The sequence below is a fragment of the Papilio machaon genome, chromosome 2 (assembly GCF_912999745.1).
Source record: "Papilio machaon chromosome 2, ilPapMach1.1, whole genome shotgun sequence".
NCBI classification, from domain to species: Eukaryota; Metazoa; Arthropoda; class Insecta; order Lepidoptera; family Papilionidae; genus Papilio; species Papilio machaon.
The window spans coordinates 3,518,897-3,544,657 of record NC_059987.1 but is presented as its reverse complement, the minus strand read 5'-3'; the positions used below and the strand labels follow the sequence as shown (position 1 = coordinate 3,544,657).

General features: G+C 36.3%; 2 protein-coding genes across 6 annotated transcripts; one reads left to right on the top strand and one right to left on the bottom strand.

The window, feature by feature from the left end:
• Nucleotides 1-10,113: 10,113 nt before the first annotated feature.
• LOC106717593 (proteasomal ubiquitin receptor ADRM1) lies at nucleotides 10,114-14,671 on the bottom strand. Of its 2 annotated transcripts, none has more exons than XM_045682185.1 (6): nucleotides 14,546-14,671; nucleotides 14,120-14,462; nucleotides 13,299-13,513; nucleotides 12,832-13,049; nucleotides 12,363-12,679; nucleotides 10,114-10,678 (listed from the first exon to the last, which is right to left on the bottom strand). In XM_045682185.1, the coding sequence occupies exons 2-6, from the start codon at nucleotides 14,447-14,449 to the stop codon at nucleotides 10,430-10,432; spliced, it is 1,329 nt and encodes a 442-aa protein (XP_045538141.1). In that variant the 5' UTR covers nucleotides 14,450-14,462; nucleotides 14,546-14,671; the 3' UTR covers nucleotides 10,114-10,429. The 2 variants fall into 2 exon arrangements, with proteins under 2 accessions (XP_045538141.1, XP_045538143.1); XM_045682187.1 differs by having other exon boundaries at nucleotides 12,399-12,679.
• A 1,028-nt stretch (nucleotides 14,672-15,699) lies between these two features.
• On the top strand, nucleotides 15,700-25,761 carry LOC106717639 (tumor protein D54). Of its 4 annotated transcripts, none has more exons than XM_045682279.1 (6): nucleotides 15,700-15,999; nucleotides 21,283-21,458; nucleotides 21,975-22,078; nucleotides 22,294-22,353; nucleotides 24,076-24,238; nucleotides 24,703-25,699. In XM_045682279.1, the coding sequence occupies exons 1-6, from the start codon at nucleotides 15,981-15,983 to the stop codon at nucleotides 24,820-24,822; spliced, it is 642 nt and encodes a 213-aa protein (XP_045538235.1). In that variant the 5' UTR covers nucleotides 15,700-15,980; the 3' UTR covers nucleotides 24,823-25,699. The 4 variants fall into 4 exon arrangements, with proteins under 4 accessions (XP_045538235.1, XP_045538244.1, XP_014367021.2 ...); XM_045682288.1 differs by lacking the exon at nucleotides 15,700-15,999 and adding an exon at nucleotides 17,385-17,521 and having other exon boundaries at nucleotides 24,703-25,704; XM_014511535.2 differs by lacking the exon at nucleotides 15,700-15,999 and adding an exon at nucleotides 17,547-18,418 and having other exon boundaries at nucleotides 24,703-25,761.

The following is a 25,761-nucleotide window of genomic DNA, read 5'->3' as shown; positions in this document are numbered from 1 at the left end:
GAGGATGAATGCGAGGTGCAGAGCAGGTTGGAAAAATGGCGAGATAAATTGGAGAGAGCTGGTCTTAAAATCAGCAGAACCAAAACTGAACATTTATTCTGCGATTTTGGTGGTCCGACCAGCTTTTCTCCAATCGCTTTAAATGGTGTTGACCTACCAACCTGCTCCGATTTTAAGTACCTCGGTTCACTCGTCCAATACGATGGTGGTGTTGACCGGGATGTGAAAAGCCGAATAAATGCAGGTTGGATGAAATGGCGACAGGTCACCGGTGTGACTTGTGATCCAAGAATGCCACCCAAGCTTAAGGGACAGATCTACAAGTCAATCGTAAGACCTGTCTTATTGTACGGATCTGAATGTTGGGCCACCAAGGTTTCGGATGAAAGAAGATTGCATGTAGCTGAGATGCGTATGCTAAGATGGATGTGTGGTGTGACAAGAAAAGATAAAGTTAAGAATGTGCATATCAGAGGAAGTTTGAAAGTAGCGCCAGTTATCGAGAAATTGAGGAGCAGAAGGTTAGCGTGGTTTGGACATGTTATGCGGAGGGATGATAATCATATAAATAAAAAAGTAATGAGATTGAATGTGGATGGCTGTAAAGGTAAAGGAAGACCAAAGAAAGTATGGATGGATTGTGTGAAAGAGGATATGCGTAAGAAGGGGGTAAATTCAGATATGACGGCTGATAGAGATGTATGGAGGAGTAGTACATACTGTGCCGACCCTCCATAGGGATAAGGGCAGGTTGATGATGATGATGAAACAGGTATGCAATGTATCAAAATAAATGCATAAATTTCCGTTCACAATAGTTGCACAATTTAATTATACCATTATATTGCAATGACGTAATATGTATTACAAATAAGTCACTGGAATCGTACGACTGTGTTGATGAATGACTTAACAAATAATATAGATAATATATATTTCAGTTCCGTAAATTAATTTAAAATATACTGTAATGATAGGTTGTTTTAAATAAAATAACATGATGGTAGGTAAGTGACAAATTTTAAAATTGAATGTTTGGATTGACCTATCAAAGTATATTGAAAAGGATCGAAAATTTAATTGATTATTTCTAGAAATAAGAAAATGCTAACGTAAATAATACAACTAACTTGTTTTACATGGATGAGCCTTCAGGCAATCACCGCCTGTTATTATTAAAACTTGGAAGGGTACGCTCAAGTCGTAAAAGGTCGGTCTTTCCCTATGGTTCTTGGAATACCCCCAGCACGCGCCGAGCTTCCCCGCCGCCTCGCTGCCCCGCCGCGCCGGCCTGCCCGTCCGTAGATAGCGTCACAATGCATTTCACAATTACTATAACAATATTTCCTAGAATCTCTGCCGTTCCTCAATCATATTTGTTATAATCTAATTATAGCAAAGTTTGTCATCTTTTGTTGTATTTTTTTTCATAATTGCACTTTGTTTCAATTAATTAGCACAGTTATCTATGAATATAGATAAATTTCATTTATGATCTGACAAAGAGTGAAGAGGTGTCTGTCATACCAATGTACGGCATTTGCAAAAATATTGTTACCGATTCAAGAAGATAAATGTCAAATGAAACAATAGAAAAAGACTAGTCTTTTTTACTTTGATGTTTCTCCATATTTCTTTACATGTAACAATCGAAAAAGTTTGACTCTTAGCACTTTATCTAATAAATTCTATCTTTTAAGGATAGCAATCAAAGGTAATTTAGAAAAGCATTTCTTAACTAACAAAATTAAGAATAGAAGGATTCCTGGAAATTCATATTGCAAAAGTTTGTCCTTGTTTATGAACACTTGAGTTCAATATAACTAAAAAAATATTGGTGTCAATCAAGGAAGAAGAGAAGTTGAAGTTTTTTTTTATTATTTACACATAGAATGGTTTGTTGAATAAATATAGATGTTAAAAAACTGTTACGCTTTTTTCTTAGTTTGTTTAAACGATGTACTAGAATAAGGTAGAGTTTGCAAAAAAGACATAATATAAATATTTAAGATGAGCGAAGAAATATTCCCACGTCTCATAATAACATATTATATTAATTAATAAAATGCACCTGCAGATAACAATTTATTTATATTGAGAAAGTTAACTTTTATACGTTAATGTTCGACCATTTTTTAATGACTAGTATTCAATCATTTTTATAGGAAATTAAGCACGGCGCATAATGATAATAAATAAGCCATACTTTCTGAAGATTTTAATTTTGTGAAATAAATAGAAGAAGCAAGAGAGGTAAGACAGGATTGCGCCAAATGGAGATCTGCTAATATTTTAAAAGCGACACATTATCTTCTAGAATGCTAGTTTAAATTAAAAAAAAAAAACAAACAAAAATAATTGTGTTTATATTATTATTGCTTTAATAATTCTTAGTTAAAGTACATTTGTAGTTTCGAATTATTGTATTTACCAACAAAATTTTTGTTCGTTGAATCATCAGAACATTAAGAAATTGCTACAAATTAACATTCTAATGTATTCATGTATTGAGGCTGTCAGTCCGTGAAAAATATGCCTCAGTGCACTATTCATAAGTCATAAGGGTTGCCATGGCGACGCTACGAGGCGCATTGGTGAGCGTTGTGTATATGAACTTTGTGTTTATACGTAAAAGTTAAAAAGTAGTTGCACTCGACCTCGTCCGCACGGATATTTAAAAAATGTAGTAATAAATGTCACCCGGGAATAGTGTAGGTTTCCAACAATGTAAGTATTTTTCTAAACGGCTCAGTAATTTCGGAGTATCTTTCCCCTTTATAATTTTATACATATATAGATTACAATTATCGTATATTCACACTGCAGTTTTCATTTGTAATAATAGAACTTAAAAATGGATTAATACAAAGTTATAGAAAAGAAATATTATGAAGTTTGAGCACACCAATATCTAAAGACTAGCTGTCCCCCGTGACTTCGTCCGCGTGGTAAAAAATAAAACATAATAAGTAACCTATGTGTTCTTCCAGACTATGATCTACATCTGTGCCAAATTTAATCGAGATCCGTTGAACCGTTCCGGAGATACCTTCAAACACACATCTATCCATCCAAAAATTCGCATTTATAATAGTAGTACGATATATAATATTAGATTTAGCAAATTTGATATCTTTAGTTCTTTAGATTATCGTTTAAATCGTTATCTTATATGTAGATGATAACATTTTAATGAATAATACATAAATATGTGTAAGAAATGAATTCCAGTTATCGTGTATCGGCCCAAGTTAATGAATAAAATTCAATAAGGGTCATCGTAATACTGTTACTGATGACCTGAGCATTACTTACATAATTAATTGCACTTTGTCCGTATTTAAAAAATAAACTTAACACGCGCTCAGTAAGTGATCGTTTCAAACATTATAAAACGTAATTACGCGGGCGTACAATTCCATTTGTTTCTTTTATTCAATATAAAAAATTTAAATGAGACAAATAAGTAATAATGTATATTATAGTTAATGAAAATAAAAAAATGAACAGGTAAACGCATTTTATAGCGCATTGACTTTATGTTCGCAGAACTTGTAAATAAGGAGGCAGGTTCTCAGGTCGACGTCAACAATGCACCTGCTCGACCGTCACAAGTTAGTCAGCCCTTTTAACACGGCCCTTTTCTAAATAAAATAATGCGCTAACATAAAAACACTTTTTCTTATTAATAGTACTAAGTAAGTTTCTTTTTTGTAGTGGACATTTGTTATTTTTCTTAATCGAATTTCCGTCTATATTCTTCGTGATTATAAATAGGCATTGTATTTAAATGTATGTATCCTTTAAAGCAGTGTCCGATTTTCGATATTATCTATGTTTCAATTTTGTAATCATAATAAGTCTGGTTCCCCAAAACTATTGATATCTTTTTATTGCTGTTCAATACTTCCCCTAATCTTATCGCATAAGCGTAAGCGTTTTAAGAAGTATCTATATGTCATTACGCGAATACATAGATAATCTGTAAAAATTATAATTTGTGCAAATGATATCTGTCGTCTGTCTTTAATTTTATACGAGTTTCGCAAACATTCCTTCAAATAGTTTGTAGTATTACATAAATAATAATACTGTCCACCAATTCAGAGGAAAGATGTAAATCCAACTTTATCCATAGAAACGTGATTTTATCTTCTTCACGATTATAATAAGTGTATGATTTTAATTTTCAAAGGGTGGACGTCAGTTACCCATGTTAAATACGTAATATCGTTTCACCTGAGTCAGTTGAAATTCCACGGATCGAGTGATTGTAACATGATGAATGGAGTAAAGGCGGCGCGGTGTCGGCAGGCAGCGACTGAGACCGAGCAGAACCTGTGGGACCGGTCCTCCGCCGTGCGCCTGGCGCAAAACGCGACGCTTTTTGTTCCCCGATCGTTGGTGCGCCCCACCTCGCTCGCAACGCTGCTAATGACCCCCCGCACTTTAATATCAATTGAACATTACAAGTTTTATAAACCAGTACTTTCTTAATATTTCATATTGAATCTATAGTAAATAAGCTGTTACGCTGGTAATTTTAAGTAATGATTCATAATACATCCTTTTCCAGTGAGTTCTGTTATGTGCATCTGAGTTTCCTCATCGGTTACAAGTACATTTAGTCTAATTGTTATTTAAGTATTCTCTTAGTCTACAATTCTCTCACTAAATCTAGACTAAGGGTGACCAATTAACATCTCGAAGGTGGCAGATAGTTAAAGGGTGAACGCCGACTCATCAAGTCCTCGCCCGGGGGTCGAGTTAATGGCGAGTTGACCGTGAACGGTCCGCAAGTGTTCCGCGTACCGTCGAGTCGCATACAATCGGCGACGTCGAGGCGAAGGCGAGTGAACGCCGCGGCGATCGCGAGGCTGGGCAGTGCCGGGTGGGCGACGAGTGGAGCAATGCGCGATAACCTTAAATCACCTTTCTTTGTTATTTCGTCGGACGTCGTAATATATAAAAAGAGAAAGTATAAAGATGGAAAATCAATTGGGCTTTTTGAAAATGTTATGATTTTTGTTACAAAGTAAAATAATAACAATTCTATGACATCTTTACACACAATATATATCAGTATGATAAGTAAATCGTGATAAAAATTATATCGCGTCAAGTTATCCGATGTCAATATTTGCAAAAATACAATCGTTTCATGTAAATTATTTACCTTGACGTACTTATCTAATATCACAGTATCTTTGCATAGGAAATTTATTTACTCGAGTAATACATTGTGGCCATGTTACATCGAGCTATTAAATTACTATGAATAGGAGTTTGTAAATTCCTTTCACCAATTTTGCAACGCATGTTTGAATATTAATTAATTTTAAATGATCCTTTCGATAAAGTGCCTACTTCTTCTATACAAAGTGTACGTACGAAATAAAGTAACAGATGGTACACAATAGTGTTTTTGAAATCATATTAACATAATAAATACTTCGGTTATGATTCATTAGTTACTGTTCCAGAACGAAACCAGTCAGTGCTTAAATTGAATGAAATTTAGCCTCTTTTAATAAGAACTTAATAGAATACTCAGAACGTTAATCATCCGATGTTATGTTTTGTAACTAAATAGTAGTAAAAGCGCTCATTACGAACTTTATTAATTATTTTTCTGGTGAAATAGCTGCAGTTCTATTTAGAGATTATAGATTTTTCAATAAATACAACACACAGTGTACATTTACCAAGTCCACATCAACTCTCAAAGTAACATTAAATTTAGAAAATTTAGAAAATTGACTTTTTCAATAGCTATGAGTTGCAATTTATTCATATAACAGAATTTCTACGAAGATGTGCTCACAACAGATTTAAATTAGTCATTCGCCTACGTCACCGCATAACTACGTCAATGACGAAATCTTTTCAGAGCTCATCTTTTTTCTGCCATTCAGCTTAGGTCTGCGATCAACGTAGGTAATAAACAATCGCTAATGTCCGTCTAGCTAGAGCGACAGTGCTGCCATAAACGTATCACCTTGAAAGAGAACGATGTTACCTGTACCCACATAAAAAATGACAACGTCATGGCGTACACCGCGCGTGCATTCAAAGACGTGGTAGGTCGCGATTGTTCGCGCGGCGCGGGTTTCGTTCATCGCACGCTCGACTCACTCGGCAGGTCCGCGAGAGAGCGGTGCGGCGCACGGCAGCGGGGCGGGTGCGGGGGCAGCGCGGCGGGGGCGGACGGACGTGCCAAGGCAGGCAAGCGAGCAACATATTTACTCATACGCCCGAGGCGTAAATCACCGTGCATCTATTTCGAGTGGAGTGGCGCGGGGCCGGCGCGGGGCGGAGGGCGCGGGGCGGAGGGCGCGGGCAGACACCGGTGCCGGTCTGGCGCCAGAAGGATTCCCCAGCGCCCCACGCCCCGCGCCGAGGTCACGCGCAACCGTGCCTTGCCTTCGCTCCCGCTCCATACCTAATCTAAAATGCTTCGCCGCGCTGTGTTCATTTATAGTGGCTACTGAGTATCGACTCGATTTTTGTTTAAAATGAAAGTTGACTCCGTTTCGTTTATCTAAAGATACATTTAATGTAACGCAATACCAAACATTGAAGACTGTAAGTGTGAAACATGACCGACAAGATAGTTAACGAACAGTATCTGGAAAATTTTAATCGGATAATTTATTTAGATAATTATAATATGACTTGTATATTATAATCATATTGGATTATTTTTGACGTAGGCACAATACTTCAAATTTAGCAACGTCGATAACCAAGTACATATTTACATCTCTCACAATATTAACAATTCCAAAATATGCAAATGCAATAAAATTACAAACATAAGTAGCTTGCCAAACTGTGACTTAACTTTAAGAAGTTAAGGCTCTAAATTGCTAAACACGACATAGATAAACAACCGAATGTCTACCTACTGTGCGATGACGTGTTCACAGCTTACGTAAGAAGTCTTTTATTCAAATCATAATCAAATGCTGTGGATATTTAGATGCGCGTAAGTTTACATTCGAGATTGAAACGAGCAGTTACCTCACCCTCAAATCACGGCACCGACTCAATGTAAATTCTTCCGCCCAATTTTAAGGCAGGTAATACAAAGGCTAGCAGAAATTTGTTTTATTCCAAGGGGAAAATTTATCAACGTGAGGTCCATTTTTAATGAAATATTGACAGGCAGTTTTTAGTTTTAAGTGCATATATTGCAAGCAAGGGCATCGCCAGCCGATGATTTAGGTGTTGGGGGGTGGGAATTCTTAATGTAGTCCAAAGCCAAAGATAGTGCTTATTAGGTAGGGAATAGAAAAACTGGTAAGTCTTTATCGAGTGACATATGTTTTTTTTTTTTTTTTTTTTTTTTTTTTTTTTTTTTTTTTTTTTTTATAGAGGGAAAAAATGCCTTGGGGCACCGTCAGACATGGGAGCTACATGCCTGGTGTGTCGGGCTCAGGCTCATTAGTGTTCACCTAACCTAACATGAGTCCCGTTACCGACTAAAACAACCCTCTCTATGGACTTTTTGGTACCCCTCCGGGACTACCTTCCGGTATTACTTCGGAGGGGTGGTCTCAGCAATCATGCTTTCCCTTCTAGCTCTCTGCGCTTTTTAGCTCCTTGAGTCCATTGCGTTGGCTTTTCGCCGTATTTGCTCAGCCCGCCGTACCTTCTTTAGTACTGAGGCGGCGTATTCGCTAACTTTATTCCATGCTTCTTCTGTTGCAAGCATGTTATCCACCAAATTTGCGACCGTAGTAGGTCCGATACTGTTCTCGAGTTCTTCGCGCTCCTTGGAGTATGCCGGGCAGACAAAGAACACGTGCTCTGCATCCTCTGGTTCGCCGCACCCGTGTGGACAATCCGGGAGAATTTCGTGCCCAAAACGGTGTAGGTACGCACGGTAACATCCATGGCCCGTCAGCATTTGGGTGAGGTAGAAGTTCGTTTCCCCATGCCTGCGGTTTATCCATTTTTCGACTTGTCCAATTAGTTTGTGAGTCCAGCGGCCCTTTATTGAGTGATCCCACTCCTGCTGCCATTTGGTGATGATCTGTCTTCTGACTAGACATCGCGATTTTTTCCGCGTTGCGCTCGGATCACTTCTTCTGTCAAACAACAGTTTTCTCTCTTCTGCAAGTAGATGCACGGGTATAGCGCCGGCGATTACACAGGCTGCATCTAACGATACAGTGCGAAACGCGCTGATGATTCTGATCAAACTTACCCGATACACTGACTCCATCTTTTTCCTATTTATTTTGTTACTTAGAGCGTCCGCCCAAATGGGAGCCCCATACAACAAAACGGAATTACTTACCGACATCAACAGGTTCCTCTTCTTTTGCCGTGGGCCACCCACGTTAGGCATGAGCCTGGCGAGTGCCATGATAACCTTCGATGTCTTCACGGCTGCTTGCTCCACGTGGTGGTTAAAGTTTAGCCTGAAATCTAGGTACACTCCAAGATACCTAATTTGTGTTTTAGATGTGATGCAACTTGATCCCACGGCTAGCGTGATCCTTTCTACGTTCTTCCGACTCGTGACCAGCATTGCCTCTGTCTTGTGCTCTGCTAGCTTCAGCCCGGTCGATGTCATCCACGTTTGTATGCGGCGGTACGTTTCTTCGAATATTCTGCGTTTCTCTTCTGTGTGCTTCGCGACTATTGAGATCATCGCGTCGTCTGCGAAGGCAGTGAGTTCAGCTCCAGCAGGTAGTGTGAGATTCAGCAGTCCGTCATACATAATGTTCCACAAAAGCGGTCCGAGCACGGAGCCCTGTGGTACACCAGCCGTTATTTTGTACTTTTCCGGTCCATCATCCGTGTCGTAGTGAAGGACCCTGTTACTAAGGTAGCTACGTATTATCTTCCTGAGGTACATCGGTACTTCCAATCTATCCATAGCCTTGCAGATGATGTCCCATCTTGCCGAGTTGAAGGCATTTTGGATGTCGAGAGCTACCAACAGGCAGTACTTTTTGCCCCCACCTTTCCAGCGATGGCCCCTGGTGGCGTTTTTGGCGATGTTTACTACTCGTTCTATCGCATCCAGGGTAGAACGGGCTTTTCTAAAACCGTACTGGTTGTTGTGGATGGCGTTTCCGATTGCGGCTTCCATTCTATTGTGGATTATTCTCTCCAGAACTTTCCCCGCTGTGTCCAGCATGCATAGAGGACGATAAGACTTTGGGTCTTCCGGGTTATTATTGCCCTTGGGTAAAAGTACTAATCGCTGTCTCTTCCAGATTTTGGGGAAAGTACCTTCCTGGAGGCACTTGTTAAATACCTCCTGAAACCCATTTTGCTCTCCCTTCATAGGTCCCGAGTGACATATGTGGATCTACGGGAATTGGATGTATCTCCAAGAAGTGTTTCTATGTGTATTTTATATTTTTTTCGATTCTCTAGAACAGCTTTGCAATGGCCTCCCCCCCCCCTTCTGGCGATACCCATGATTGTTTGGAAATGCAAATTCAGAATATCACACACTATTCCGATTAATTTTGGTTTTTATTACTCAGTCGCTCTTCTGATATAAACTTAATGTAACTGTTGATACACGAAATTACAATAACCTTTATTTTTATATTACGTACAACAAATATAAATTTGTGTGACAAAGAGACGGAATCTAAACTATACGTTTCAATATGCTCACGTTTCTAATGCTAAAAGACGCTCATAAAATCATTTCAGTATAAAAAAGAGGAAGTGACATATTAGTATATAAATTTAGTCCTCTTCTACTGTTTTCTGATAAAAGAAAGGATGACAATGTGGTGGGGATTTGTCGGAGGAGGGGAAGCATATTATAGAGAGGATGTGGCCCACGATTCCGTCCGCGCGGAAATAAAAAATAACTTAAATAGTAGCCTGTCTTCTTCCAGACTATGTTCTACATCTAGGCCAAATTTCACCAAGATTAGTTCCGCCGTTCCGGAGATACCCTCAAACAAATATCCATCAGTATTATCAACAAATTAGTAAGATTGTAACATGTGGATTTAGTACCAACTTCAAACAACGAAATTGAAATTTTATTGGTTTATATTTGAATATAACATTCGAACAATTATACAAATGCATACGCCTTAGAAAAAAATAAAAACTTCCTCAAAGTAATACAATGTATTAATGGTCATGTGTTTATAATACATAGGAAAATAAATAAAAAATAGAAAGCCAGTACATACTATGTTAAGTCGGCATAAACAGCACATAATATGAAAGCCTTTACATCATTATTTTAATATATATGTAAGGAGTGACATAAATCATTTAATTTATATGTCTACACATATTATATAACTAACCTTTACATATGTCTAGAAAGCGACAACACTACATATAGATAGAATAAAATAAGCTACACTATTGAAAAGCGATATATAAATTGAAAATATTTCTAAGGATGAACCCTAAATATTATTTCCAAATGAAATTAATCTAAGGACATCCCAGCATCATCATCTTTTTTGCCATCTTTCTCTTCCTTTGCCTTTTCTTTCTTCTTGTCTTCCTCCTGGCTCTTGGAGGAATCGGAGGCGTTGGAGGTATTCTCCAATGCTTTGAAGAATGCCTGCATGTCACCGGTGCTCGCAGCAGAAGTCACCTCCGGGGGCAATCCGAACTGGTTCATCACAGGACCCATCTGACCAGATGATAGCGCTGCAGAGAATTGATTAGCGGCCTGGAAAAACATTTATCCTTAGAACATTATGACTATCATACACTGAACTTTAATGTATCGTGTTTTAAACTACTGTTCACCCCACTATGAACTGAAGTACTCGAATACTATGCTTTTAACTATTAACACTAGCTAAGAGTGCTTTATAAAAAACCATTGGAGAGTAAAAATTTGATTTTCCGTCTTTGAGGAAGGCTGGCAGGAGAAGGCACAGGACAGACAAGTCTGGCGATCTCTTGTGTCGGAGGCCAAGACCCACTTTGGGTCGCTGCGCCAGCGGAGTAAGTAAGTAAGTAAGTCTTTGAGGAAGAAGTCCAAACAAATATAGCTAATTTCGGCATGTCCCACTATGATGGACAAACAGACACCATAGAGAATTGGAATTAATAATATGGCTTTAATATGAAAAAAAAGCATAAAGGGAGATAATCTAACAAAAAAGTATGCATTTTATCAATTAAATCTAATTATTCAATAAAAATTAAACAATTTGATGGTGAAAGAAACTTATTAAATATTAATGAAATTAAATGATAATGATGAAACCACCAGCAATGATTTTTAGAGACACTGAAATGTAGGAAGAACCATAGAGAAAGAAACAGTTGCCCATAGACAGATCGAGTTTGAACAAGCAAAAAAAGCAATATATGAAAACAAACATATGCATTTATTGTTTGAGGATCCCTAATGATGAAGACATTCCAAATCAAAACATGCAACCATGAAGCAGCAATAGCCATTAAAATTTTACAAGACAAAATTTTAATATACATTAAATTGAAATAACTTAGTATAAAATGCATCTAAAACAACTTTTTAAATACAATTATTTAAAAAGTTGTTTTTTATTTGTTGTTATAAATCCTCCATTTTAAACCATTTGAAGCTTACATCCAGCTATGGATTTCTAAAAGTCGTACGATTCAGGGTAAAATGTTTTTCTAGTGAAAAATATTTGTTTTAAATTTAATTGTTAGTCAATAAAGTTATGTGGAACTATGTAACCATTTGATGACTGCTTATTATGTCTATTAATCTAAAGTAGTCCAAGATGTGCATATTTTTATGTAATTTCAAAACCCACTATAAATTATTTTAGCCCAGCATTTTAGAAGCCATATTAGTAAGTGCCAAAAACATTTTTTTATCAATATTTGGAATTGAAATATAAGCTCTCACATTTTTGTACATTATAATACATAGAAATAGTTCATACTAAAATATTTAGGATTAAATAGCATAATTTGATATTGATATGTGAATCTTATAAATATAAGTAAATCTTAAAAAACAATAAACTATACTACAACCAACTACTTATGACTGACATCAATGTTACGGCATTTGAATAAAATTATTAACACATAAATAAACTAAAAACTATATATTATAAAGTGATAAATTGCTTAGAATTTGAGGAATTTAAATTTGTCAATGTACAACTTTTTTCTTAGCCATCTCTAGTTTATTTGTAAAGTAATTTGCTACTTTTGTATATTAAGATTAATACAATTTGTAGTAATGTAATGTTTTAATGTAAATGTAATATATTTGTAAGTAGCTCTATTGTGATATTTTAATGAGAGCTTATATTTTTCAAATAGAAGAATCATAGAGTGATTTCGTGCTAATAATGTCTGCAACCCAGCATATACCGAAGCCTATCTATCAGGGGGTTCACCTGCGCGAACTGCGGTGAGAGTAGGGTGGTCCTTACATCGTCGTGGGCCTTGGCGGCGCCGGCGGCGGCTGCGTCGGGCGCGGCTCCGGTGGCCGGCAGGTGCGGCGCCAGGCGCTGAGCGTTGCGAGGCTCGCTGGCCGCCGCCACCACGTCGGAGGAGGCGAGCGCTGCGCCCAGCTCCAAGCGATTAGCTCCAGCACTAGGGCTGCCGGTCCCGCCCTCCGCACCCGTCGCGCCCCCTGCACCAGCCGCGTCCGGAGGTGCATTGCCTAAGGCCGAGAAGTAGCGCTGCAAGTCGGATAGGAAGATCTGTCCGCCTGCAGAGTATAACGTTTTTAATTTTAATAATGAATTCATAGAATTGACAGGAGGAAATGTAAATGGAAATCATTATCAATCATTTTGATGAATAATAACATTAGCAACTCATCAACAATGTTTTAGTACAGTTAATAAGTTTAATTCTCACTGCGCGGTTGCGTGGCGCTAGCAGTATTGGGTGGCGTGGCTGCGGGGGGCACCTCGCGGCGAGGCGTGGCGCGTGCAGGCGCAGCGGGTGCGGCTGCGGCAGGAGCGGGCGCGGGCGCGGGCTCACTGGTACGAGGCGCACTGCCCCCGCGGGAGCTCGCGCTACTGCCGCCAGATGCGCGTGTGCTACCTCCACTGCCGGAACTGCTGCTATTGTTACTAGAACAAAACAAATAATAAAATAAATTGAAAACTAGAATTTGAACAATTTTATTTTCAATACAATAATACATGAGATTATTTTTAAACCAGATACAAATGTAAGAATAAATTAACAACATGTACTTGCTTTTTTATTCCACCACATTCTATATTCCAATATTTATTAGAAAATTGTTAGAATAAATTGTGATGAAACTGGTAGTTCTTAAAGCATCTTTTCATTCTATGACAATAAACAATTTATACCCCATAGTTCCAAGAAGGGACGACAAGCCCCCAATCTGGCCAACGCCTCCAAAGAGCTGCATGAGCTGCTGCTGAGACATATTGTTTAGTAGGTTTTGTAGTTCTCCGTCTTGTGCTCCACCTCCACCACCCCCGCGGCCTCCAGATGTTGGTGGGTTGTTCAATGCTTCATTGATGCGGCGGCAGTATTCATCATCTTTATCACTTTTAGGCTCCTAAAAATTTTCTACACATTAATTTAAAATTAAATTTTTTAGAGGATTTTTTGTATCGGAATACATGTCTTTATTACCATTTGCTATTGTATTTTGAATACAATAATTATTTCATTTAAATTTTAGCTGTAATCATAATGAATCAAAATACATTATACCACAATTTACAAATCATGCTATTTTGGATAGGAATTCAACAGGATAATTTTATAGTAATTGACAGGTGACCTACACTGAACCTGCACTAGGACAGTGTGGTTGACTATAGCCTAGTCACCCCTAACTTAGGGTAGGCTCTGAGGCCCTTGTTGGGACTGTATAGTGAGCTGATGATGAAATTACAGTAGATGGTTATGACAAAGTTAAATATTGGTTGAAGTTCATATGTATTAATAATGCTAGCAGATGACAGTGATGGCACCAAATTACTTATGCTTAACATAAATTTGCTGTATTTAAGTTTTTCGTCAAAGCAAGCCATACAAAACAAAATTCAGTATAAAAGACAAATTTTTGTAAAAATGAACCTTTTCTGCTAAATTTACTGTCAAAAACCGGCTACCAAAACTATTACATAAAAAAGAAGGAATGAAATTATAAAATGACCTGCATCCAAAAGAAGTATTTCTTAGAGAAGGACTTGAACTTGAGCACGTAAACTCGACCGGTAGTGCATTCAGACACGCGTACAAATTCACAGTCATCAGGAAAAATCAGAAGATCATCTTCCACCTCCCCGGTAGTACGGTCTTTCCAACAGAAATGCATCAAAGAATCCTCCCCTTGGTACACATATAGCAGACCCTTCCTTTTGTCTGGATGTACCATGCGGCCTTTTAAAGTCATTCTTCCAGCGCGAAATTCTACTAAATGTTTGTTACCCCCGGAACTTCCACCTAGTGCAGAGGTGTTTCCGAATAAAGCCGTGGCAGACATTTTCTTGAGCTATCTACAAATAAAGAAAAATAATTTATTGAAACAATATAGGATAAGAACCCAAATTATACAGAATGTATCCTGGAAGTAACGTACCTTTTAGATTTGTCTTCTATATTGGTGAAAATAAAGAAATGCTTATCACTTCAATATGACTTCACTATGTAGGAGTTCAAGAAGATGAAATAAACATAAAATAAAATATACCTATGTCATCGTTGAAGTACAGATAATATAATGTTAATTTAAATAACGAAATAGCGCAACTGGTTTTTTATTATTTATTATTTATTTTTTAACCAATTTTAAAAATTTAAAATACCGCAAGAAGCATAGAATTTACATTAGGGTAAGATGAGGAGATTTTTTTAATTGATCCAAAAAGAAAAAGTTGTAGTTTTATTACGAGAAGGCACAACTCCATATTCCATATAAAGATGTTATATCGCTTTAAAATAGACCGTAAAACATTTTTAATATGCTATTGAAAAGTTCAACCGTTCAAAACTACAACAAGTACCAAAAGTGTAGTTTTATTATCTGTGTGGAATTTTTTTTCCTAATCAGTAATCAGTGTCCATTGTCAGGATTGTCAGTGTACAATAGGGAGGTGAGTCGTTAATATGTTTGGCATCAACGAAACGTTACGTTAATTAGTTTTTTTCAACTGGTTGGTCAACTAGTTAATTTTGTCTTTGTGGGCCTATTTAATAGGCCACATTTGACATCTATCAATTTTAGCATCATAGTGAAGTGAGCTGCTTATAAACATAGATTACTGTTTAATGTGAATAAATCGATTCGAATTTTAAAATATGCGAATCGAATTCAGGTCTTACTCAAAGGAAACAAAAACGGTAATATTGTTTTTCGTTTGATTTTTTTTGTAAAAGGAAAAGAGTTCACTGAAGCAACTTTGTAATGACGTTTGATTGAAATGATGACGATAAAAATGTAATTGAAAATTTAAAAAGGTAACCAAATGTGCAGTACTAACTTAAAAAAAATATATTTTGGGCTCGCCGCTACGAGATTACGTTGTTGAATTTTTGTAAAGTGTCAAAGGTGACCTATTAAAATGGCCCACCTGTATATGTGACTCGCTTACAATCAACGCCCACCGCTTCAACGAATTGATTGACATAATCAACTGAGTAAACGCAACATTGACAAAATCAACGTTTCGTTTTGTTGAAGCCAAAATCGCTTCCAATTCATGCTTCTATATTAACTATAGTTTGAATTTAATTCAACTAGTGGAATGGAAAACCGTCAACGGTTAATACGTTGCAACGTTGAAGAGTGATTAACGCCCACCCCTAGCACAGCAAAGAACGTTTTGTATCCTTACTATTCCTACTTTTTGTTGAACAATAGAGGAGGAGGAGAAGAGAAGAAGAAACAAAGCGTTTTATTAAGTCCAGACAGCTTGTTTTTGTGTATTTATTGAAATTGACTTTATTTACATCTATTCCCTTAAAATATTGTAGTACTATTTGAGACTGAAACGTAGAAACTTTTTCTTAGCGGAATGAGCGGTGTTCAAACAGGTCAGTAAAAAATATATAAAGCTATTTTTCTTCAGAGATTTCAGTGCATGAAATCCATCATATTCATTCCATTAATGTATAAATTAATACCGTATCAGCATATCTGATGCTATTTACGAGAATATTGTCATGTACAATATAATCTATTTCTTGATAAAAAGACAAGAAACCTCTGTAGTGCCATAACTCTGCTATTTTCATGAACATAGGTATGTATTGAATAGAATTGTAGATTCTTTAATTCGTGAGTATCACACATATATAAAATTTTGCTTCTTTGTAGATGAAATATGCATTTGAATTACATATTTCCACTAAATTTGATATAGGAACAAAACCAAATATGAAATATATTTAATAATGTTATCTCACTTCTTACAAATATTGTAAATTTGGATGGATGGATGTTTGTAAAAGGTATCTCTAGATTGGTTGCATGGATCTGGACATTTTGTATATATGTAGAACTCTGTCTGGAAGTATACATTGGATAGGATATTTATCAAGTTTTTTTTAAATTCTGCACGGATGGAGTTGCTGGCGACGCCTAATATAATATTGAAATACTAAAGTTATAATTTTTTGTTCAATTAGTATTTTTTGTTGCAACTGCATTTACATTACAAAATAAAATTCAATTTGAATAATTGAACCAATGTAAATTTTTCATGGTATTGTAATGTCTAATAATTCAACACTTTTGAAAACTTGAGTCAGGTCACTTACAAAACACATTTTATTGCACTTCTGTAATTTATTCAAAATTTACATTACATTTATATTTATTTTAACAATGATGCAAAATCATAATGTTTAGGAAATAAGCTGCAAATTTTCTTCACATTTTTCTATAAGCCTGTGGTCATCCTATAGTGTTGGATTTCCCATTTATTATCACAAAGATGTCACATTCCCACCATACCTCTACCATTGCACATCCATCACCATTCTTTGTTATTTATTCAGTTATTCATTCCATTTCTTTGTTAAAAGAAGTGTACTTTTATTATTATAGCATCATTCAAATGTAAATTATTAGACATAATATGCAGTATGATTTCCAATATCGCTGTACAGAGCCTTGGATTCTTTTTCATAAAATGAAAGTGTTAGACTTATTAACAATTTTAAAGGTTTGAGACCTTTTATAAAGAAATAGGTGCTATGTTGTTGGGCTTTTTCTTGGTTTTTTAGCATTAAACAAAAGTTTTGGTTCTACATGCTAAATACATAAAGGAAGCCTACTGGTAAAGAGGTATATTTTCAACATTATTTTGATTATGGAATATTCTGAAACAATGTAGTAACTAGTAACAAAAGTATTCACTGGATTGCATGAGGTCTATCTCTGATTTCGTAAAGTAAAATCGGTGTGACTCATAGTTTGGCAATAAGCGTTTTTACGTTTCGTGTCGACAAGTAAAAAATGACGTAAGTCGGTTGTGCCGCGCTCCAGCGTCCGCGCAGCCGCCGCTCACTCGCCACAGGCCGGACCACTGTCAATAAACTTTTGCAATACAAGGTGAGTACGCTTTTTGGACTCGTTTTGATAGTTGGCGTCGAGCGCTCGGATGTCTGTATTTGACAGTACTTTACTCTCGCTCACGTTAGCTAAATTTTATTTCAATTATTCCGAATAAGCGACAAATTCGTTTGGAGGTCAAGATCATATAAAATAGCCAGATCGTAGCTCGCGTGGTCGTCGGTGAAAGTGGCGAATAGGAGCAGTCAGGCAGTGGCGCGAGACGGACGCGGCCGGTCGTGCTAACGAGCTCCGACGTGGCGAGGAGCCGGAACACGGACATATTGCCAGCGCTGTGAATTTTTTTGAATTTTGCCGAGTGTTTTTTATCTGTGATAGAACCATGTAGGCTGTGAACATACTGGTCGAATCGATTCTTTAAATTTTATTGTTACACGTTTTATTTGATATTTCAACATCGCCAATGTGTATTAAAAGACATCTGTGGACATATTCTAGTCGTTGCTCTTCTGCTATCGAAAATATGATGGTTATTCGCGGCAGGAGAGGAAGATAGTGAGATGGCAAACACCCGTGAGGTAAGCGCGGAGCCCGCGAGCTTGGAGTACATGGAAGATCCGTATTTCGTGCCGCCAGACGACGACTCGACGCCCAGTTTCGATGTGGCGGTAGATGAGCTAGACGAGCTGGAGGAGCTGACGAGCTGGCCGCGTGACACCGAAGCCGAGGAGGACTGGCGCGCGCTACCCGACCTCGCCGACTCCGCGCTCTGCATCGAGACAGAGTTCTACATGGACAATCGTCGTAGACGACTCCGAATATTTAGGAAAAAGATTCGTGAAGTGCGCGTTACCTTCCAAGACCTCTCCAAACCGTATCTCGCGAAAGTTTCCAGTCACACAAACTACAAAAAGTTTCTGGGCATCACGCCTGGAGGTTCGTAACACATATGGATAATGGTATACAATTTTAACAGATGTTTTAAGTTATTTGAATAGTTTAATGTGGTCGCCATTGTTATCGTACCAAAGTTATTTTATTTAAAACAGGTGATATGAAAAATTGCATAGCAAGTTTTAGAAACATCCTTTTAAATGCTATATTTATAAGAAATACCATTTTGAATAAATAAACGGAACACGTTATATACTAATTATTCGCTCCGCATAACATCGTAGTTTGTTTGGAACTCATACGACTTTATGCAACGATAGTTGGTTTTAGACAGTGGTATTTCTTCCTAGCTGGTATTCGATATGTTGGAGGGGTCAGCTTTTTTTTTTACTCTTTTCTATTTGCCTCTGTCCTTGGTGTCTTCGATTTGGTCATAAGACAGAATTTTCGTAAATAAAGCTATTGCTCGACGGATAAAAGTATTTGAATCTGGGTATTAAAGAAAAAGTCAACGCATTTGGTAGTCAGAAATCTTACAAATTAGTACTACAAGTGGGCTGGATTCATTAGTGGACTGCACATGTACGATTTGATGCTTCAATTAATGTTCCAATTAAGTAATCATTATTACTTTGTGATGCATGAATATTGTTACCAAATATTTCCTAAGCCTGATAGTCCAATTTTTTAACATGCATTAGCTTGTGTATTGTGTATATTGTGTAGTTAACAGATTCCGCAGAGTACATAGATGTTATTTCATATTTGTATTATATTGAGGTCAAGTATTATTGCCCTTCATTGATAAAAAGTATGAATATAATTTGCTACTAGTCGCTTGAACTGCAATTATAAAATATCTGTGATTGTGTCAACGGACATCGACCTGTTGAAGACGACGGTTGCAATTGTTAATTGACATTTAATTTTTTTTTTTAAATAAATAAGTAGTATTATATGAAAAAAATCCACAATCCGTACAGAAGGAATATTCCAACAAGTAAATATTGACTACATATACGTAACGTGACGGACGTAACATTTCAAGTGATCACTACGTGTAATTGTTGTATAAACGCGTTTACACAACTTCCGGCCAGTTGTATATCTATTGAATTATAGCGAAATAGTATGACGCGACAGGCATAATCACAAATTATGTGCGATAACATTTTCTATTCTGACTGATTTATGGACAATAGCTGTCGCCACCGACTCCATCCGCACGAAATTAAAAAACTTAATTAGTAGCCTATGCGTTCGTCCAGACTATGTTCTACATCTATGCAAAATTTCATCAAGATCTAATGATCTGTTTTGGAGATACCTTCGAACAGACATCAATCCATCTATCCAAATATTTGTATTTATAATATTAGTAAGATAAGGTTTTTACAACTTTATCGCCGAACGCTGTTTATCGCATAGGGATTAACAAGGTGATCTAGATACATTAATCATCACCTATTTTGTGATTTTTCAAAATTTTATAATTAAGCCCACCATGAGTAATATTTATCACAGATAAACATTACAAAAGCATGTGCTTTTAATAATTACTTAAAATAGATTCTTTATCTGCAATATAATTTAGAATTTCTTTGATAAAGTAGCTAAAAATTTTAGTGAGATATTTTAAGTAGTCGTTACTTTTACTCCTGTTATTTATACAAATGTAAACTTCATTATACAAACTTAACGGACCGAAAAGAGCTTTCATTTTCATAAAACAAGCGTTCATTAATTCTGCTTTTATTCATTTGTTTGAGTAATATTTTTAATATAATCTAATAGTATTTTTGTAACGCATTTTTTACAAGACTGTACCTTAACATTATTACTGTTAATACTCCGAATGCGAAACCGAAATAACCGGAATATTAAATTCATGTTTTATTTTATTCTGTTTTAAATATATTTTTTATCTTCTTTATTAAATGTTAAAAACGGCTAAAACCAAGTTGAACTTTGAGCTGGTTAAGGTTGGAATAAATCTGGTTCCAGAACAAGTTTAAGATTGTTTGTTAAAGTTGCGCGTAGGAGGCATAGGGGTTAAACTTAGACCGATCGCTAAAAAAAGAAATGTTCTCATCATCTTTCTATCCTTATCCGCCATTCATATAGAGTCCGTGTACCATGTTCAAAAGAAATATTAATAAATAAAAAAATCTTATACGATTTCATCACATTTACAATTGTGAATGTAAAACATTTAAAACCATTACGACATTGTTCAGTGAAATCTTAACTGTACTAGTTTTTTTTGCACTCTAATGACCATTAGTTGTTTGGTAAATGCGGGCAGTAACGTCAAACTAATTCGCAAGTTAAATCTTTTTAAGTTAGACTTTCACCTTACGTAAATGTTATAATATATTTAACTAGCTTTTTCCCGCGACTCCGTCCGCGCGGAATAAAAAAAAAAAGAAAACCGGGTAAAAATTATCCTATGTCCTATTCCTGGTTCTAAGCTAACTGCCCACCAATTTTCAGTCAAATCCATTCAGCCGTTCTTGAGTTATAAATGGCGTAACTAACACAACTTTCTTTTATATATATAGATGTTACATACATTCCAATGACCATAATATTATATGTAATTAAAAATAATGCAGAAAAAATAAAGATGAGGTTAAAATTTCCTATTCAACTAACTCTGCAATGGAAAGCTTCCACATATACGTACATCCGGACACCGTACAATTGAATTGATGGAGGTAATTTATACTAAAAAACCTTACCTATTTGCTTCGAGTTTCACAAGGATTGTGTTTTGATAGCACGTAGTGTTCGAAGCAAATTTATTACAAATCAGTTTTGGAATTATTTACCTAAACTTTAGCATCGATTCCGTTTGCAAATGACATGAGCAAAAGAATTGAGTGATTTGTCTGTTTGGTGATTAGCTGAGGAAGCGATGCCAGGCGCGGGTGCGGGCGCGGGCGGCGGCGATGCGCAAACGCCAGACGAGCTGGCGGGCTTATCGCCCGAGCAGGTGGAGCAGCTTCGAGCCGAGTGGAGCCACGAGCTGGCCCGCGTCGAAGACGAGATCGCCACGCTACGCACCGTGCTGCAGAGCAAGGTAGGCCCCGTACAGTCACCGTTTCTGACCTGTAACCTAAACACTTTGACAGTTTTGGAAAAATAGGAGAGATACCATTTGAAGTTTTCTCGTTAGAGTATTTTGATATCCTGATGTTCATTTTGAGGAATGAAACGGTCTTTACTTCAATTTAAAAATTGTTTGTTACATATTATTATAATACAACTTATATACACGATCGCGGCAGTTCAATGTCCGAGCGCTCGCTTGACTTGCCCGTATGCCAACAACCTGATTTCGATCCACGATACCGCCACTTAAGAATTTCTTAGTAACAAAAATGTTATGTTGTTTAATAGCACGTTGGAGAAGGAGATGGAAATAACTTTTCCTTGTCATCATCATTAATTGCTGAACGAAATACAGGATAGATCTACAGTTATCTACTTTAATAGTATGTCTTGTAACCCCAAAATTCTTCCCGTCTTGGAAAGAAAGGAATAAAGAAGGGAATAATATACGAAGGAATGCAACAGTTATGTTATTCCATTCCAGATTCGTCAGAGCTCAGAGTTGAAGAGGAAACTTGGCATTACTGTGTGGAAGGAGATCACCGAGGACGTCAATCAGGGTTTGAAAAATGTAAAGGAAAGCCAAGTGTAAGTAACACTCATGCAATATTACGGTCACATTGTCATATGCACTGTTAATTAGGTGAATGAATATTTCTCGTGGGTTAGAACATTATATAGAGTTATTTAGTAAGACAGATTTTTTTACCACTTTGCTTGCTGTATGATTCGCTTGAGCTTTTCGGGTTGCGTTGTATTTGTTTCGTTTGATTTGATTTTTCATTTGGTTTGTTACATAACAGCTATCAAACCATTGAAACACGAGTCGCTGCGCTTACGCAGGCTGTGACGGAAGCACCAATGTAAGTACGGTTACACTATGCTATTATATTTATTATTGCTAATATACTTAAAAAATCTTACCGCTTGCACGATTAGTGTGGTTTTAAATTATTTAAATAAATTGTTCTAACCCAAAAGAAAGTAGTTACACATATATAGCTTCAATTATTCTAGGCGTAGTAAAAACATCGGTGGCGGTGTAAAAAATTTTACCAAAATACCTGCGCAAACGCAGTTCTGAACATATTATTTTGCTCATCCCATATCGCCGATTACGATAAAAGTTATTTGGTGGATATAGTTGGTGATTCAGTGATATGTGGCAATCTTAACATTGTAGTATTGTGACGTAACAATTCATGAGTGCTGTCGATAAAACCCAATATTACTGGTCGACCTATTTTAACTAAGTCTAGACACAATATGTATTTTTATCCATCTGTTACAATTTTATGCAATGTAAGAAATTTGTTACGTTAATGAATTTTATTACTTGTAACTTAGTTTATATTAAAAAAAAATCACCCTTGAATTATTATTGCTGAAAGTTCCACTATTTCTTTGTATTTCTTTTGAAATAGACAAACTTAATAAGATCAATAGACAAAAATTTATCCAAAAGAGTTAAAGCACCAACACTATTTCAGTATCTTTTTTTATGGAACGTTCCGTGCACAACGAGTTTTTTTATACTAATGTCTTGTTTGGAACGGGAACTGGATCGAATCGTGCGTCGTATCCGATTGCATCGCTAACCACACTTTACAGCTTAACCCAATATTTCCTTGTTCTTATAAAATATATTTTACAAGCACGAAATTTATTAGCCAGAATTAATTGGCCTTTGATAAGAGGAAAATAGTAGAGGAAATATTAATTCGAAACAATCTTTCTTAACCTTGACATTATTAGGTTACGATTGGAATAAAAATTTAATCGTCCATTTTCTTTTCCGGCCGTCAACGATTTTTGGACAAGTTATTATCAGTTATCGCTTAAACTACTTGATCTATTTATTGCCTTGACTATAATGTGTAAGATAGCCACACACATAACTTTTTTTTTTGTAACATTGTATCAAAATTTTGTTTTTAATTTAAATATTTGTATATAAATATAAATTATGTGTTTGTCGCATGATTTTAACTAAAAATAATAATAATAATAACTATCATTAAAATCTACACCCAAAACATATACTAACTTTTATATTTTTTTTATCATTCATCTATATCTCAGCTCAGCTGTTACTATTCAGTTCAATCTATATGAACATACACATATCTACATACATACAACTGTATATTATATACTTAACGTTGAAACGTGTCTGATAACTTAGCTGAGAATAAAATCCTGGCCACCCGAGTACTGCTTCCAACTATCTGCACGATTTTATGTTCATACTAAATGCCATCGTTTATATACTAAATAAAATACCAATAAAACATATTGAAACGAAAATTATTGAAAAGAATAAAAACGATATCCTTTGCACTAGGTATTTCAAATACAGTCGAAGAAGATTTTTATCTCGTACTAGCTTTTACCCGCGACTTCGTCCGCGCGGAATAAAAAAATGCACGTAAGATAAAAAGTTCCCATGTCCCCATCAATTTTCAGCTTAATCAGTTAGACCGATCTTGAGTTATAAATTTTGTAATTAACACGACTTTCTTTTATATATAGATTTGTTTATGAATAGGGATTAATTATTATTATTTATATGCATCGATCTATAGATACCAAAAAACTGAATCTGTGATAAAATCGACTGCCGAGAAGACGACGTCCATCCTGGGCGGCATCACGGCCGGCGTCTCCAGCAAGCTCGGACAAATGCGCAACTCCGACTCCTTCCGCTCCATCGAGGAGCGCGTCGGCACCGCCTACGAGAACGTCAAGGTATAACCCATACCATACTCACTGTCACTTTGATAATTACGTTAAGTATTTTTCAACTGATCTACCTTGTTTTATAGTTTTACATATTAATATCACATCTAATCTAAGACTAGGGTTCAAATCCCGCCATTCGATTAGTGCCTTAAACCAAATGCTAGCACATGTCTAAAACTTAGTTAGAATGGTACAATAAATTAATAATAATCTGCTAATATTTTATTTTAAAAATTTTTATGTCAAAATACAAAGGAATGGTTGATATTCGTCTAATATTAATATCTGGAAATAAGATTTAATTATCATTTCATGAAAGTATTCTATCCTAGGATCCTCATTCATTTGCATAGGACTTTTAAATCCACAATTTACTTATGGTCTTCCCCTGTAACATAATTGAAGACTGTTTACTTGTTCTTGAGTATGTCCTGTGTTGTACAAAATTCATATGTTTGATTTTTCAACAGGGCAAAGTGGCGTCTCGTTCTAACTCGACTCAGAGTTTCGACGAGGCGCTGCGTGACGCGAGCCGCGCGGCCAGTGGCGCCACCTCCCCTACCATACCCGAACACAAGCCGCTGCCTTAATATCCCTCCCCTGCTTCCCTTCCACACGGATACATGCCCCATTTACCCTACTTACCCCACATATGGGCACATGCTCCATTACCCTTACCTTCAACAAGGGCACGTGCACACAAACACGTGCTTCATTCCCTCTTATATTCGAACACAAACATTTACTGGTTACTGCTGACTTCGGTCGTCATTAACACTCTGTATTGCTTACCTTGAATCTTTGTGTCTGAAGTTAGCTGCAGATAAACGCATTTCTAACGAGTGAGACGTCCGTAGCTATGAGAAAACTTAGACATCTTTCATATCGCGCGTAGTCTATACCCAACTTCAGAGTAAGATTCGTGGTGAGAGAAATCATCCATTTAAAAAAATTATCTAAATAAATTAATTAATTGTTGACGTCATTTTTCTGTTATCGAAAGCTAAAAGTTGGTAGGTGTTGAAATATTTATTAGTGATACAATTTTGAGCAGATTTTACATTTATTCTGTATTTTCGAGACAGGCTGAGGTTATTTGAGCTTAATAAAATTGCTAAAATCGAATTTAAAAAAGTAAAATCTTGCCACGCGCTGAACAATTGCTTCAATAAACCTCTGTCATGTTTAATAAACCTTTTGCTCTTTAACAAAGGGATATCTGTTAGTGGACCAGCATTTATAAACCCCACAATAATTGTTGTTGATGCTTTAGATTATTGTGTTTAGGGTCTTATTTGGTTTCTGCTACTTTTGCTATAAGTTTAAGTACTTAAGCTATTGCTTCTGAATAGATTCGTGGAATATGTATTCCGTGCAATTATATGACGTGTTAAATACTATTTTCTTATAGAAAACATAATTTAATAAAAGATTATGTAATTTTCAATGTAAACTTTACGCAATTTTAGAAATGAGAAGTTTAATTTATTGTTTTAGATGTTTGAAGTATTAAATGAGACATTAAGATT